The following is a 14949-nucleotide window of genomic DNA, read 5'->3' as shown; positions in this document are numbered from 1 at the left end:
CAATATATATTCACATCACTATGAAATAGTGTATATCTAATATGTCTAATCAGAAATTCTATCAGCTAAAAAATTTTTTTAATTTAAAAAAAAATTAAAAAAATAATTAAAAATGAAAACAAAAGAAAATTAAAAAAAATAATAAAATAAATAAATAAATAAATAAATAAATCAGCTTATTAAACACATAGTTCTGACTGCAAATAAAATGTTAGTGTAACAAGTTTATATGATCTTTCATACCAGACACTTTTGCCTGACTAATATATGCAAAATAAATGTTATAATATGAAAATAAATTGCAGACCCTGAAAAGGAGTGCTGATTAAACGTTTTATTAATATTGTTATTTTTTTCATTTATTATTATACAGCAATCAGAACAGTAATTATTACATTCTAGGAGCTGCTATGCTAATGTGTATAAACTAAAAAAAATAAACTAAATGAGAATAAATAAAGATAATTACATAAAGATAGTAATTAATGATATTGTTTGATGAAGCTTAAAATAAATATGAATCTGATAAAATAATTATTTCAGACAACAGTATCGTTCTGGAACCCTTATATACATTTTTGAATACAAAAAAATAAAAATATTTCAAGTATTTTAGTTTTGTAAGATTTCATTTCAAATACAATTTCTTATACATAATTCTTTTCCAAGATAAATACTCAAACTTTTATTAAGATTTTATAAAGATTTTATTAAGACGTAGTAAAAATTAAGCATACTATAAATTTCTGACCATAGAAAAAATAAAACACCTCTAGTACGATTATGAACTTACACAGGTCGAATCTGAATAAGATCATAGTTTTTATAAATATATATCAAAACTACAATACGCATATAGTGATGATTGATTACATGTTATCAGATAACTATAAAAACATAATTTACCCAAGTTTTGTATATATTATGATAAAATATTTTTAAATCTATTCAATCATTTTTCTGGAAATACAACAATTAGTTTGAATTGTGTAATTGGTATCGTCATGAATGATTCCAGTTACACGCATTCGACGAGATTGTAAATTACATGTATTGGTTTTGCAATATGTATGGCGTTATGCTGTTATATCTTCTTAGGATTTAGAATACCAATATACATAAATTATAAATAATTTCTTATAATCGTCATAAAAGCCCCGGGATTCTGAAATTTGTTGTTATATTTTTTTTTAATTAAACAGAAGCTGGTAATATATATTTTTATAATTAGTGTCATATGACTATGAGTTACAGAACTAAGGCTTATTAAAAAAATTTAAATTTATATTTTTTATGGTAATATATTTAATATTTTCAGAATTTTTATCTATTACTCAAACAATTTTAACAACATTAAGGCTATGTTAAAAAACGTTAATATATTAGAAAAATATTAATTCTATTTATTTATCTGATAAATATTAATTTTATACATTAAGTATAAAATAGAAAATTGTGTTTAATATTGACATTTTGCAATTATTACTACAAAACAAAATATAACTAACAAAGTTTATTATTATATTATATAACTAAAAAAATGTTTATTATTTTTTTATTATTTATTTATATTCATATACATTTTTATGTTTACCAACATAATTAATTTTATGCAACTTACGGTTCGCGCTGATCACGATAAAAAAAAATAATAAAATTTAAATTTAAAAAATTTTATTGAGACATTAAAATTAATAGTTAATTGAATAAAGAGTTAATTGAATAAAGAGTAACAGTACAATTAATTATATTATTAATTAATTATTTATTATTAATTAATTTATTATTAATTATTTTATTTAACAAATTGAAATGAATAATTATTTATATTTTTAAAATAAGGTTTTTTTTTAAATGAGAGTGAAAATGGGAGTTATGTAATTTATATATTTAATTATTACTATTCACATTTACATTATATTAATTAAAATTATTTTAAAACAAACACATATAACATCAATAAAGTACATATATATAATTTTAACGTTTCACATCTACCTGGTTTTTTGGATATCAATTTTTAATATTTTATTTTAAATATTTCAAAATATAAAAATTGTAAATAATTAATAATTAAATTAATCAACTTCCCGTAGAATAAATTATTGTAATTGCAAAAAAATCGAAAATGAAAATTATATTATATCTTTACGTTTCAAATGTTTGTGAGCATTTTGGCATACTTTAGAAAAAATTAGACATTTGCACATCAAATTATCAGAAAAATAACTCTGATGTTATATAATATGAATGAATAAAAACAAATTAACCGATATTTCAATAAGTACAAATTTTGTTTACTTTTCTATGGGTTTCATATCTGTTAGACTGCGGTGCGGCGCTTACGCGCTTTGATATTTTATGTCCAAACAGCTACGCAGTGCGATTGCTTTCGAAAAAAGTTCAATATTTTCAACAAATTTCTAATTAAAAAAAATCAGATTTTTCAAAAAAGTCATTTTTTTTTTTCAAAAAGTTCAAAATTGTCAAAACTATTTTTTTCAAAATTTCCAAAAAAAAATGATTTTTTTTTTTTTTTAAATAATTTTTGATACGGAAAATTACAGCAATTTGCCTTGAAGCACGATGCCATGCATCACTAGGTTTTTATGTTATTTAATAAGTACAAATTTGTTTACATTTTCCATATCTGATAGACTACGGCGAGGCGCTTACGCGCTTCGATATTTTATGTCTAAAACAGCTACGCAGTGCGATTGCTTTGGAAAAAAGTTCAAAATTTTCGAAAAATTTCTAATTATAAAAAAATCAAATTTTTCAAAAAAGTCAATTTTTTTCAAAAATTTCAAAATTATCAAAAATCTATTTTTTTCAAAATTTCAAAAAAAAATCGAATTTTTTTTAAAAAAAATAATTTTTGGTACGGGAAGTTACAGCAATTTGCCTTAAAGAACGATGCCATGCACCACTAGTCTTATGTATTTTAACAGATTATACCAGCAATAGAAATGTATATTTTAACTTGGCGTTCGTCGAACGTACAAGTCCCTTTCATAACAAAGAACAGCTGTGCGATGTTTGATACTCACTGCACTCGTTGGAAAGAGGCATGTAAATTCAATAATGAAATACATACTATTATTTAGAAACACGTACAAACATTTTTTAAAATTCGATTTTTTATACGACTTACTAGAAATAATGTACAAAATATAATGATATTGATTGATTGACATACATTGATTTTTCACTATATTAATTACTGTACACCCATCACCCGTTTTACACGTTTTGGATCTTAAACGATTTTTCAAAATATTTTTTTTATAATGAAATTTATCAATTTTGCATTTACACGAAATTATAAATACTAAACTATAATTTGCTTATATCTACAATAACACTACAAAATGTAAGTTACAGGTACGAATTCTTAGTACATAGTATATATGTATGATGCAAATGAAGAAAATATGTGAACACTCCTTTTTATGATCAAAACTAAATTTTATGTCCGTATATGAAAAAGATGTAGAACACCCCGTTTTATGATCTAAACTAAATATTACGTGTGTATATGCTAATTTGTTTAAAATACCAAAACAAAGAGCATCATTATATTTAAACTTTGTTTTTAATCAGTACTTATGTATAATTGATAGCGTAAATTTATTCAAGGCGAGCAATTAACAGAATTATTTTTTAAAAAATATATATTTATCTAATCTTTTATAATTCGATAATGGCAAAATATAAAAATAAAAAACTAGAAATTAAAAAAAAAGTTATATCTTTACATACCAAAATTAAAATTTTGAACCGTCTCCATAATAATGAAAAAATAATAAATGTTGTTAAGTTTTATTTATGAATGAAGCTATAATTTATTTAATGTTTGTGATATTAAATATATTAATATTTATTTTTTGTTAAAAGTGTTTGTTACTCGTCATATTAAAAACTGGTAAAATGGGCATTTTTATGGTGATTTTCGTTTATCACGGTTTTTCCATATAAAAGTAAATTAATTTAATTCCATATTGAAGTGAAATTTTTAATTATTATTTATAATTTAGTATTAATAATTTATGATGTCGTTTAATTTCATTCAATTGTGTGTTCAGATTTACGCCGAGCAAAAATGTCATTAGAATTTATAAGTGTTTGTTATTCATCATAATAAAAACTGGCAAAATGGGCTTTTCATAATGATTTTTGTTTACCACGGTTTTTTCATATAAAAGTGAATTTTTCGAGTTTTTCATGGAACCTTTTTAATTAATATTTAGAGTTTAGTAATAATAGTTTATGATGTTGATTTATTTAATTTAATTGTGTGTTCATATTTACGCCGAGCAAAAATTTCATTTCAAAAAAACAGGAATTTTATAAAAAAATAATAGATATTCCCAATTTTTACTTATGAATGAAGCTATAATTTATTAAATGCGTTTTATATTAAATGTATTAGAATTTATAAAAAAAATAATGGATGTTCATAATTTTTACCTATGAATGAAGCTATAATTTATCAAATGCGTTTCATATTAAACATATTAGAATTTATAAAAAAAAAATAGATGTTCCTAATTTTTACTTATGAATGAAGCTATAATTTATCAAATGCGTTTTATATTAAATATATTAGAATTTATATGTGTTTGTTATTCATCATAATAAAAACTGGCAAAATAGGCTTTTCATAGTAATTTTTGTTTACCACGGTTTTTTCATATGAAAGTGAATTTTTCGAGTTACACGGTTTTTTATGGAACCATTTTAATTAATATTTAGTGTTTAGTAATAATAGTTTATAATGTTGATTTATTCAATTTAATTGTGTGTTCAAATTTACGACGAGCAAAAATTAGCTATAATTATTTATTTTTTTTTATATTTGAAATAATGATTATTTTTTCACTAATAAAAACTAGACAACGTAACTAAAATTAATTTCGAAGAAAATCAAATAATTCCAAACTGCTGCACTCTCGTACACTCGTTTCAGAGGAAAAACTTAAAAAGTCAGTTCTGTGTTCTGTCATCCAACGGTTGTACAATTCAAACGTATCTCTTTCCTCCGACCAATCACCGTCGAGTGCACGCTCTCGACCAATCGCGTGCCGGCAACGTCATACGCGTCACACGCATAGTATTTAAAGCGTCGCGCGGCCGTCGAATGCTTCAGACCGAATGGACGTGTACGACAGAGAGTCTGTTTGGCACGAAGTTGCTTAAAGCCTTCAGTGGACGCTGAAACAATTAAAATTATTCTAGTCAAATATTACATTGGTAGTTTAAAGCCTCGTGTGTGCTTGAAGACAAAAAGTGCCTTTGTACAAAAACAAACAGTGATATTTAATTTATGAAATCGTTATAAACGTGTGTCGTATGATACTTGGATATTTATAAAAAAAAGTGATACTTGTTAGTCAGTTTAAACCCTATATGCACAAAGGGATATAATAAGACATAGTTAAAATTATTGCAAAAATGGTTGGAAGTAACGGTACAATGATGGCAATACGTGTTGTTCGCAGTAAACTGAGGAAACGCGAAGAGCACTCTAACTCTGTTCATCCAGAGGCGCCCCAGACAATTACGGCGGTTGTACCACCTGCTGAGCCAGTGGCGTACAGGCAACAACCCATCTGGGTGTTCCCGCCGAACCCGCCGCAGCCCTTCCTGTACAGCAGCAATCAGGTAAATGACAAAAAAAAATCTCATTATTTGTAACACTTTTTAACAATACTAATAAATTCACACAAAGTTTGTGTTATATTCATAATACTGAATTTTGCGACTAAAAAACAACTTTTGCTTCTGTCCGTCAAAGTTCCAAATTCGCTACTCGATCGTTTTTTTAACTCTTGTTGTTCGAAAATTTCGTTTAATTAGAATAAACAGATATCACCCGGCTATTGATAAACGTTTGAACAAAAAATCTAATCCAAAAAAATATTTAGTTATAATTAAGTATGTGTATTATTAAAAGGTTTGATATGCAACTTTTTGCCAAGCCTTTTTTTTACTGAAATGTTTGAATTAATTTCATAATACACAAGTGTTTGTCGACTTTCGCAATGCATTGTAAATATACAAGCAACTGAAAAAATGTTTTTATATAAGCCATTAAATTCACTAGAGTCATATCACGAATAATTTTGTAATTAGCGAAAAATATTTTGATTAAAATATATAACCGGACACAAGTTTTTAGTATGCTTCGTAATATTACATTGCCTCACATACGGCATATCTTATCATGAGTGCTTATTCATATACTTTAATTAAAAAAAAAAATCTGCTGGTAACTAGGATATTAATCTATCAAAAATGCTATGCAAAAATTGTATGTTTATTTGATTTTTTTTAATTTGTTGCAATTTTTAATAAATTGCCTTATGTAAATAAATAACAATTTTTTTTCTTCAATTTACTCAAAATATTGCTTTATCATATTATAATAAGCCGAACGGCAGATTTTAGTCATTGCTTTAAATATTATGAATCCGTAGTTTTTTTCTTTTAGAAAGTTGATTTACAATAGCACCTTGTATTCAGGTTGACGGCTTTATTTTGCAACATTGCCAAATCGTCTAAAGCGTGCGCTTAACTACATCTATGATTTAGTCACTATACCAACCATTTTTACTTTAGCTAATATTAAAACCACGCCAGTTATCTAAAAACTTCTCAATGTTCGTCAATCAGCTGATATCTGTTTGATCTCATTATCTGTACTCATGTTATAAATATAGAAATTTGCCTGGCATTGTTAATAATATTTTTGTTTCTTATTTCAGGACACCCTGTCACAAAATTTGAGCCGCAGCGGTAGCTTCCGTAAGAACTTAGGCGGTCGCTGGAAAAGATTTGTCAAGGGAAAACCTCAACAGGATTCCCATGCTATACCACCTGAATTGAAACCTCAGCTGAAACAGATATTTGTCTACTGAAATATCTGCTTCTAGTACATATTAGTAATAAGTGGCCATCAAAGATATTAAAATTAATTTGCCAGTCCTGTTTATTGAGGGAAGAACTTCAAAATCATCTATTACAAGGATTATTTCAAGTGCCATTGGTAGATAAAACATAAAGTAGATATACCTTAATGCCAGGAGTATATATATAACTAATGAAAAATGAACTAAATTTGAACTGGATTTCAAATTTTGACTGGATCTGTAACTTTTTGTAGTTCCCTTCTATTAAATAGGATATTTGTATTCATCGCATTTTATGACCTGAAGGAGGTCAAATATTCCACTGTTTCTTTTGCATAAATTTTATTAAGTGATAGTAAGAATTTTATACTTAGGGTCTAATCAAAAGAGCCGTCACACTTATTTTTTCTAATTTCATAATTAAAAATTGGCTATATTTGTCCCTAAGTTGTAAAGTTCTTAGTTTATTGTAAATATTATATTTATAGCGTATAGATTCATTTTTCATTGTTGTGATTGACTTAATTGATTTGACATACTGTACTTGAGATATTGACAAATTGCACTTTGTACTGTGATAAAATTAACAAATGCATTTGTATGGATCATTGTTTATTTATGTTAGTAACAGTGCAATTAGTTTTAAATATTGAATTTTAAATTTTCGACTCATATTGAGTTTATAATGCGTATCACATTTCATTGATTCAAATTGTGTGAACGAGTTTGATTGTGATGTATGGACATTAATTTTAATATTAAACTTAATCAGTAATTTAAAAAAATTCCAATTATTAGGTCAGTATTTTAGAGAAGGATTATGTATCATTTTAGCACAATTGTTGTGAAATTATTTATTTTTTAAGAATTTTAAGTCAACTTAATGGTTTTAATCAAATTTATATTATAATTGTCCTTAATACACATTAATTAGTGATCAATAAATGCAATAAGAACAATAATTAGTTTTTTTTTAATTATTTCAGGGATCTATTTTGATCTGACCCTGCTATTGTAAAATTCACACTTGTCACAAATACTTGTTCAATGCCTTAAATAACAAAAAAGAAAACAATTTGGTTTAAAATTTAATTTATCTTATGGATTAACAGCAAAACATGTTGAAATTACTCACATGCCCATATCAAAATGGATGTGGAACAGTTAAAACAAGCCCAATGCTACCAATCATATTATACAATTAAATCGTTTAATAAATGTTAATATTAATATCAATCAATATTAAGTTGAAATTCATAAATGTTAACTACAGTTACATTTTTAGTGGATTTTTTTTTTTTGACATCATTAAAAAACTGAACAATTGAAGCACATGCATTGTTGGAACGAGTTGATAATCACAAAACTGCCAAAAAGCTGTCTTTGCTGTTCAATGAAGCATTTTACACAATATCAAGTGGTGAGAAGACTTACAATATCTATATCTATATATAATTTATATAACTTATAAGCAATTTATTTTTAAAATTAGTTGATACTAAAAAGTATTGTGACACCCAGGTAAAAAAATATTGTATGTATTGTATTCTCGATATTTTTTTAGATTAAATCAAATTGGTATTTCAATGTAATTTCTGATCATATTTGCAACTGGCCTAAATAAATTAGACGATACATTTAAATTAACTGCAACAGTTGTATAAGGTTGCTCGGAAAGTCACTTCGTTTTTTTAACAGAATTTAATTATATTTTTTTGAACCTAACATCACACTTAAGCCTTATGATTATTATATGATTTGAAAACTTATATTTTAAGGCTTGTATGTAAAAAATTCTAATCGCTGACATGCAGTAGTTTTAGGATGGTGCCACTTAGAATACGGAAAGAATTAAGCAGCGTTTTCGACATATTTTACTCTTTTGCTATAGAAAAGGTAAAAAAATCTTTTTAAGTCAAAATTAAATTGATTGATGCATACGGAAATAACGTGCTGATAGTACGACAGTGCCAAAATTGGTTTGCTAAATTTCATTCCTGGTATTTTGATGTCCAAGATGCATCAAGTCCAAAAAGTACGGTTGAAGCTAATAAAGACGCGAGAAAAGCATCAGTTGATGCAAACCAACAAATAATAATAAATGAGATCTCATTGAGTAAAAAATTATCGATTTTCCAGTTCATGACCTCTCAAAAGGTCTGGGATTTTCCTCGAAACTCAATGTATGGTTTTCATAAAAAGAAACGTGTGTCGCACTGGCGTCCGCGATTCGCCTCTGAAAAGTCTTGAAAATTATCAGGTTTTGAAGCGAATTGTCACTAGGAATTTCAAATGGAATACAATACACGCATTTGTACATAAAACAAAGACAAACCTGCTCAAAACAGGTGCAAAACTGAAATTTGCCAGAATAAGGTGATGCAGTACGTTTGGTTAGATTTCAACGGAGTTGTTCATTTTTCAGCTTAACCAGGATAACAAAACGGTTAATTCGGATGCCTTATGTCATATACTTCAATAGAAAAGGTTAGAATTAACCCACAATAAGGTATAGTCCTGCATCAAGACGACGCAAGACCTCACAAAAGTTTGGTCAATCGCCAGAAGCTTTTGAAGCTTGAATGGGACCCAATAACACATTCATCATATTCTCCAGACCTGTCATCATCGGACCATTATTTGTTCCGGTCACTAAAAAAATTTGTAGGCAGTGAAATCTTTACCTCAAATCAGCCTGTTAAAAAGCACTTTGATCAGTTTTTTGCCAATAACGACCAAAACATTTATGATTTCGGAATTATGCTAATACCAGAAATATGACAAAAGATATTCAATAAAAACTGCAAATAATACAAATACATAATTTATTAAAGTAATTGTTTATTGTGCGAAAATTACGCGCAAAATGTCTATAAAAACGAAGTTACTTTCCGAACAACCCAATAGTTTTTGTTAAAGCTTTGGTGCTTTTGAGTACTCTAGGTGCCCTCAACCACCGAACGAACACGAATGATGATGACGAATAATATGCGCAGCTAAAACTGCAAACGAAAGCGAACCGCGCGCATATTATTTTATAAGTCATTTTTGTTCGTGCTCATTCGTTAAGTGAAGAAGTGCCTTTATGGGTTTAGGTCCTTGCTAATTATTAACGCCATGCATTGAAACCGAGCATCACTAGAGCGCGCTCATGTTTTTGTTGAGTGTAAACTCGTGTAGAACGGTAGACGACAGACGACAGTTTTAATAGCTTATATAAGGGGTTAACCCAGCGGTTTCCAACCTTTTCTTCCTTGCGCCCCCCTTTCGAATGAAAAAAATATTGCGCCCCCCCCCCTTCTTATTTTTCTAACAATTTAATTGAAGTATACTTAATATAACTGAAATTATGCCAAATAATACAAAGTATTATAAAAAATATACATACAAACATAACTATTTATTGTAAGAATTTTCTGTTTCACATAAGTAAGACCTCACAAATGGTAATAAAATTTCTAAAGCATTATTTGTCAAAGTAGGAAAATCGTCCTTTACTGGTAACCAAAACTCAATGATATATTTTCGTCCTGAAACATCTGCTTCAATGTGCTATCACTAGATAAATCAATTATCATTTTCTGTTCTGCTGTTGAATGACCAAAATCATCATGTTTCTCAATGACTTCTCAATGACTTCTCAATGATTTCTAATCCATTCGTATTTGGACGTAATTAGATAAAGTAATGCGAAAATTGGTTTCGTAGACTAGTCATATAACTGATATAATAATAAGATCTTTACTTACTTCTATTTCATCAGTAACACAAGTAATTTTAAAAGTGGGAAACATGTTAAAGTTATAAAGTTATTTGATACTAGCTATACACAGTTCTAATTTTTTCATAAAAGCCGTAATCTTGTCTTTCTGAACAAAAGCACGAATTTGAGATCCTTGCATTGATTTATTTAAATCGCTAAGTCTTTGAAAAATATCAACTAAATACGCAAAATTTTGCGAGGAACTTTGTGTCCTAAAACAAGATTGCTCCGTTTCTTTTGTTATCAGCAAGAAATATAGCAATTTCTTTTTTGAGCTCAAACACTCTTAGAAGTACTTTAAGTATTTTGCTGATTTGATTTTGACACTTACTCAGCATTTAAAAATAATATTTTTGAAACAGCTTCGCGCCCCCTTTGGAACGGTATGGCGCCCCCCCCCAGGGGGCGCGCCCCACAGGTTGGAAATCACTGGGTTAACCTTAGCTTACAATAACGCCTCAGAGGCGTCGCAAGGTTTTAGGCTCAAACACAAATATGACGCCTCAGAGTCGTCGTAAGTCTACCGGGCCAAACATGAATAAAACATTTCTGAAACTTGGTGAGGACAAGACATACATCGTTTGTAAGAAGTTTTAAAAAAATATCTAATATAATGTCTTCAAGAAAAGAAAATAGTGAAGCAGTGATGACTTATCAAACATCTTGCAAAGTTAATTGTTCCGCGCACGTGTATAAACAAACTACAGGAATTTTGTGTTTTGTACAGGTTCGAACGCTGAGCAAAGTTGTTTATGTCTTTGGTTATTAGCTGGTAAGCGAAAGGGTTAATTTAAACTAATATTTAGCAGTAACATTAGACATTTGCTTCTTAAAATAAGTAAGGCTTCGTAGCATAGACGGGCTTATATTTATATAGAAATCGCACCGATCATTTGTCGTTCTGGAATCTTCACTAACAAGATTTTTCAAATTAAATATCACTATTCTATAATGTTCATTGAAGCAATTGAATTGCTCTTCTTTAATATGCAGGGAGTGTGGGTTTCATGTCAATTTGAGTCAAATTTTACTAAATATATATGTATTTTATTATTCATTGAGTAATAAATACGATCGTTTTTATTCTGTTTGTTCATGCCTGCTGCACCCTTTAGTTCATGGGGAGTTATCTCCGAACAAATGTATATTACTGTATATTACCCTGTTTTGGAAAGGATTACTATATGGAGCGATAAAAGGATGTCGCTACTAGTTTCAAAATGTAGCGACCTGGCAACCCACATCGCACCTCAACTTGACAGTTAAACATTATCTTTGGCTCATCATGTTGGCAGCACTGCGTGAGCACCAAAGAGTAAGCTTCAGGATTCGGAACTCTCTCAATAAATAATAAATATTATCACACATAGTGTTGTTACTATTTCATTATAAATAAAATACATTTAATATAGAAGCAATATATTGCTAGGAATAATACCAGCGGTTAATTTATATACTGTACAAGTGCTGCCTCTTTCAGATCGCTGAAAAAATTAAAATGGAGTTAATGTCAAATGGCGTAAGATAGCGATCTATTTATGTTTACTTATCTATGCTTTAGTGTATACTTGCGCAATCATGTATTCCGTAGCGTATGTGGGATAATTTTTGCACAAGTTTAGAGACTTATACATGTGTTTACTTGACTGGGCACGCATGGAGAGCTATCCCATGGTTATCTCCGAACAAATGCACGGTACACTTGGTTATACTGTTTTGGCGAGGATTACTATTCGCAGCGATGAAAAGATGTCGCTACTAGTTTTAATTTCATTATTCGAAAAGAAAATAGATGGCTGCACCACAAATCGTTTGTTTGTTTTGGGAAAAACCATAGTAAATTGTTCGCCATTATCTATTTATATTGTGAAGCTCATTTACCAACGTTGTGAAGCGTTTTGTTTATAATTAATTGTGTTCAAGTGATGATTATTAAATTAATGTGGCAAAGTGCAGTGTACCAATTTGTGGTAACTCCAGAAATAATATAAAATTGCATGTCTTTCCGGTATTGTGTTTATATAATAAAAATATGATGGAAATGGTTTAGATGTTTTCAATTTGGGTGCAGAGGGCTTATAATCCTTTAGTGGACGATTTAACTCTTTTATATTGTGTTTACAAATATTTGTAAAGTCGAAAATTTGTCAACAAGTTCGAATGCAAATTGGAAAATAAATGCCATACCGACCCTAAATATTCCAGGTTTTTATTATAATACATGAATAAATGAATTTGTTTTTAAAAGAAACGCTTAATTCATATTTTGCTTGGTATTTGTAAGATTCATTGGGAATCCTTACCTACAAGAGAATTGTCTCCTCTATAAACATAGGTTCCGTAAGAATAATAATAAAATTTACATATGTATTTGATGGTTAGAGTTTAAAAAACTTATATTATTTTGGAACTTGATGTATTGATTTCTAAAAGTAACCTAGAGGCAGGGGCATACCGATTGCCAAAGAATAGTAATCCCATCTCAGGTAGATAAATAGAAGTTGTTTAGACATTAATTTCATATGATGTGCATTTAAATCAAGTATTCTACCTGTTTTCTAATAATTTATATATAAATTTGCTTCCTTTTTTAGCTTCTTCAAGCATTATGGAAGTTAATAAATTAGAGGTATCTTCTTTATGCCATTTACAGAATGGTTCTCATATCACTGGAGAATCTTTTGATCCAGGATCAGGAGAACAATCTGCAGCTCCAGGGACAAGGCCAAGTAATTATAACACTAAATACTTTAATAATTAATACTTTTTGCAGAAAGTTACTTATAAATGAATCTTATATTTTCAGTTAGGAGACGGAGGCTTAAAATCTTCAGAAAAGACTTTTGCAGTACCCCTATGATTATCAAGTGCGGCTTAAAACAGTCACCTATTCTGACACCAGTATATTTTTATATTAATTACAGCAATAATAATTAATTAATCAATTGTTATATTACAACAAATTATTATATTTGATAGATGTTCTAGGAGGTAGCTGCAACTTGCTTCAGAATTCAGTGATCAAACATAGAAGTGCCTTAACACCCAGGAGGTGTAAAATGTATGATACATCCAAAATTCTGTTCCAAGGGGTAAGAAGGATTCACAGACCAGGAAAAAATTTATGCTTTGATATATAAAAAATATATTGAAAAAAAAAATTTTTGGAAAAAAAATCCACTTTCGATTTTTGGTAAAAACCAAGATTGAAGTGAGTGTAGAATGTGGATGTTTTGAAATGTTGTGAATTGAGTGAAAGACCATGGACTAATCTTTGATTTCTTGTCGATGTTTTTTTTCAAAAAATTTTTTTGTCAAATTTTTTTTTCCAAGAAATTTTTTTGTCTTTTTTTTTATTTTTTTCTAAACACTCAATTCAATCTTGTTAAAGAATTAAAGATTATAGTTCATGTTTTTTTTTATTAAATTTTGGGGAAAAAATTTTGGGATACGAGCGCTTCAAAATACGAGTAAAAAATTGACCCCGGTATATCGGTCCTCAGCGGCCGCATGCAAGATTTGTTCTAGCGACCCCCCCCCCCCAAATATATTTAACTGTTTTAACAGTTTCTCATTGAAATTATATAAACATTTACTTTATTTTTTTTTAATTATAATTAAAGTAAAGTAAATAAATAAAGTAATGTAAATAATTATAATCATTAATCATTCTGGATTTTTGTACACACACTTTAGTACACAAAAAATTAGATATAATCTAAAAGCGTATAAAATACATTGATTTTAAATTTATTTAAAAAATCGAGGCTATTCGCGGGTTGATCATAATCAAATATTTTTAGATTCTCAATTATTTCTAACGTAGGTGTAATATTAATATTTGTGATTTATTATGCGATTTATTCTAAAGAGCAACCTATCACAACAAAAGAGCAAAAAAAGACATAACACTCGTATTTCATGTTTTAAATTAAATTTTATTTTAGTTTATTTTTTCATTATTTACAATATCTAAAATTGAATTAAACTTCTCCTTATTGGTATCGTAAAGGTATCAGAGTATCAGATTGTTATTTTAAAGTTAAACTTTTTAAAGTGTTAGTAAAGATTAGTAAAAGATGCAAAGAAATTACATATTTCCTTAACTATACTGAAACAAACAAATTATATTTGTATCTGTATTATTTCTGCATAGTTAATAATTAAATTATGTGTAAAAAAATCTTAAAGATTTTTGTTCCTAAGTAAGTACATTTTGCTTTCATTTTTCATATTTGCTTCATAAACCTAACCCCGCATGTCTTCAACGTTCAA

The 14949-nt window shown here is 28.1% G+C and overlaps 1 protein-coding gene across 1 annotated transcript; it reads left to right on the top strand.

The window, feature by feature from the left end:
• The first annotated feature begins 5152 nt into the window (after window positions 1-5152).
• On the top strand, window positions 5153-7754 carry LOC113377266. Its single transcript, XM_026617521.1, has 2 exons — window positions 5153-5664; window positions 6768-7754. The coding sequence occupies exons 1-2, from the start codon at window positions 5455-5457 to the stop codon at window positions 6918-6920; spliced, it is 363 nt and encodes a 120-aa protein (XP_026473306.1). The 5' UTR covers window positions 5153-5454; the 3' UTR covers window positions 6921-7754.
• The last annotated feature ends 7195 nt before the right edge of the window (window positions 7755-14949 follow it).

The sequence above is a fragment of the Ctenocephalides felis genome, unplaced genomic scaffold, assembly GCF_003426905.1.
Source record: "Ctenocephalides felis isolate EL2017-DRISC unplaced genomic scaffold, ASM342690v1 CF-g0.4_SCAFFOLD_01886, whole genome shotgun sequence".
Lineage (NCBI taxonomy): Eukaryota > Metazoa > Arthropoda > Insecta > Siphonaptera > Pulicidae > Ctenocephalides > Ctenocephalides felis.
The sequence above is the reverse complement of the archived record's forward strand: the minus strand, read 5'-3'. Positions and strand labels throughout refer to the sequence as shown.

Coding starts and splice junctions, on each gene's coding strand:
- LOC113377266 (XM_026617521.1), top strand. CDS start 5,455: ATGGTTGGAAGTAACGGTACAATGATGGCAATACGTGTTGTTCGCAGT. Junction 5,665..6,767: donor TCCTGTACAGCAGCAATCAG/GTAAATGACAAA, acceptor TTCTTATTTCAG/GACACCCTGTCACAAAATTT.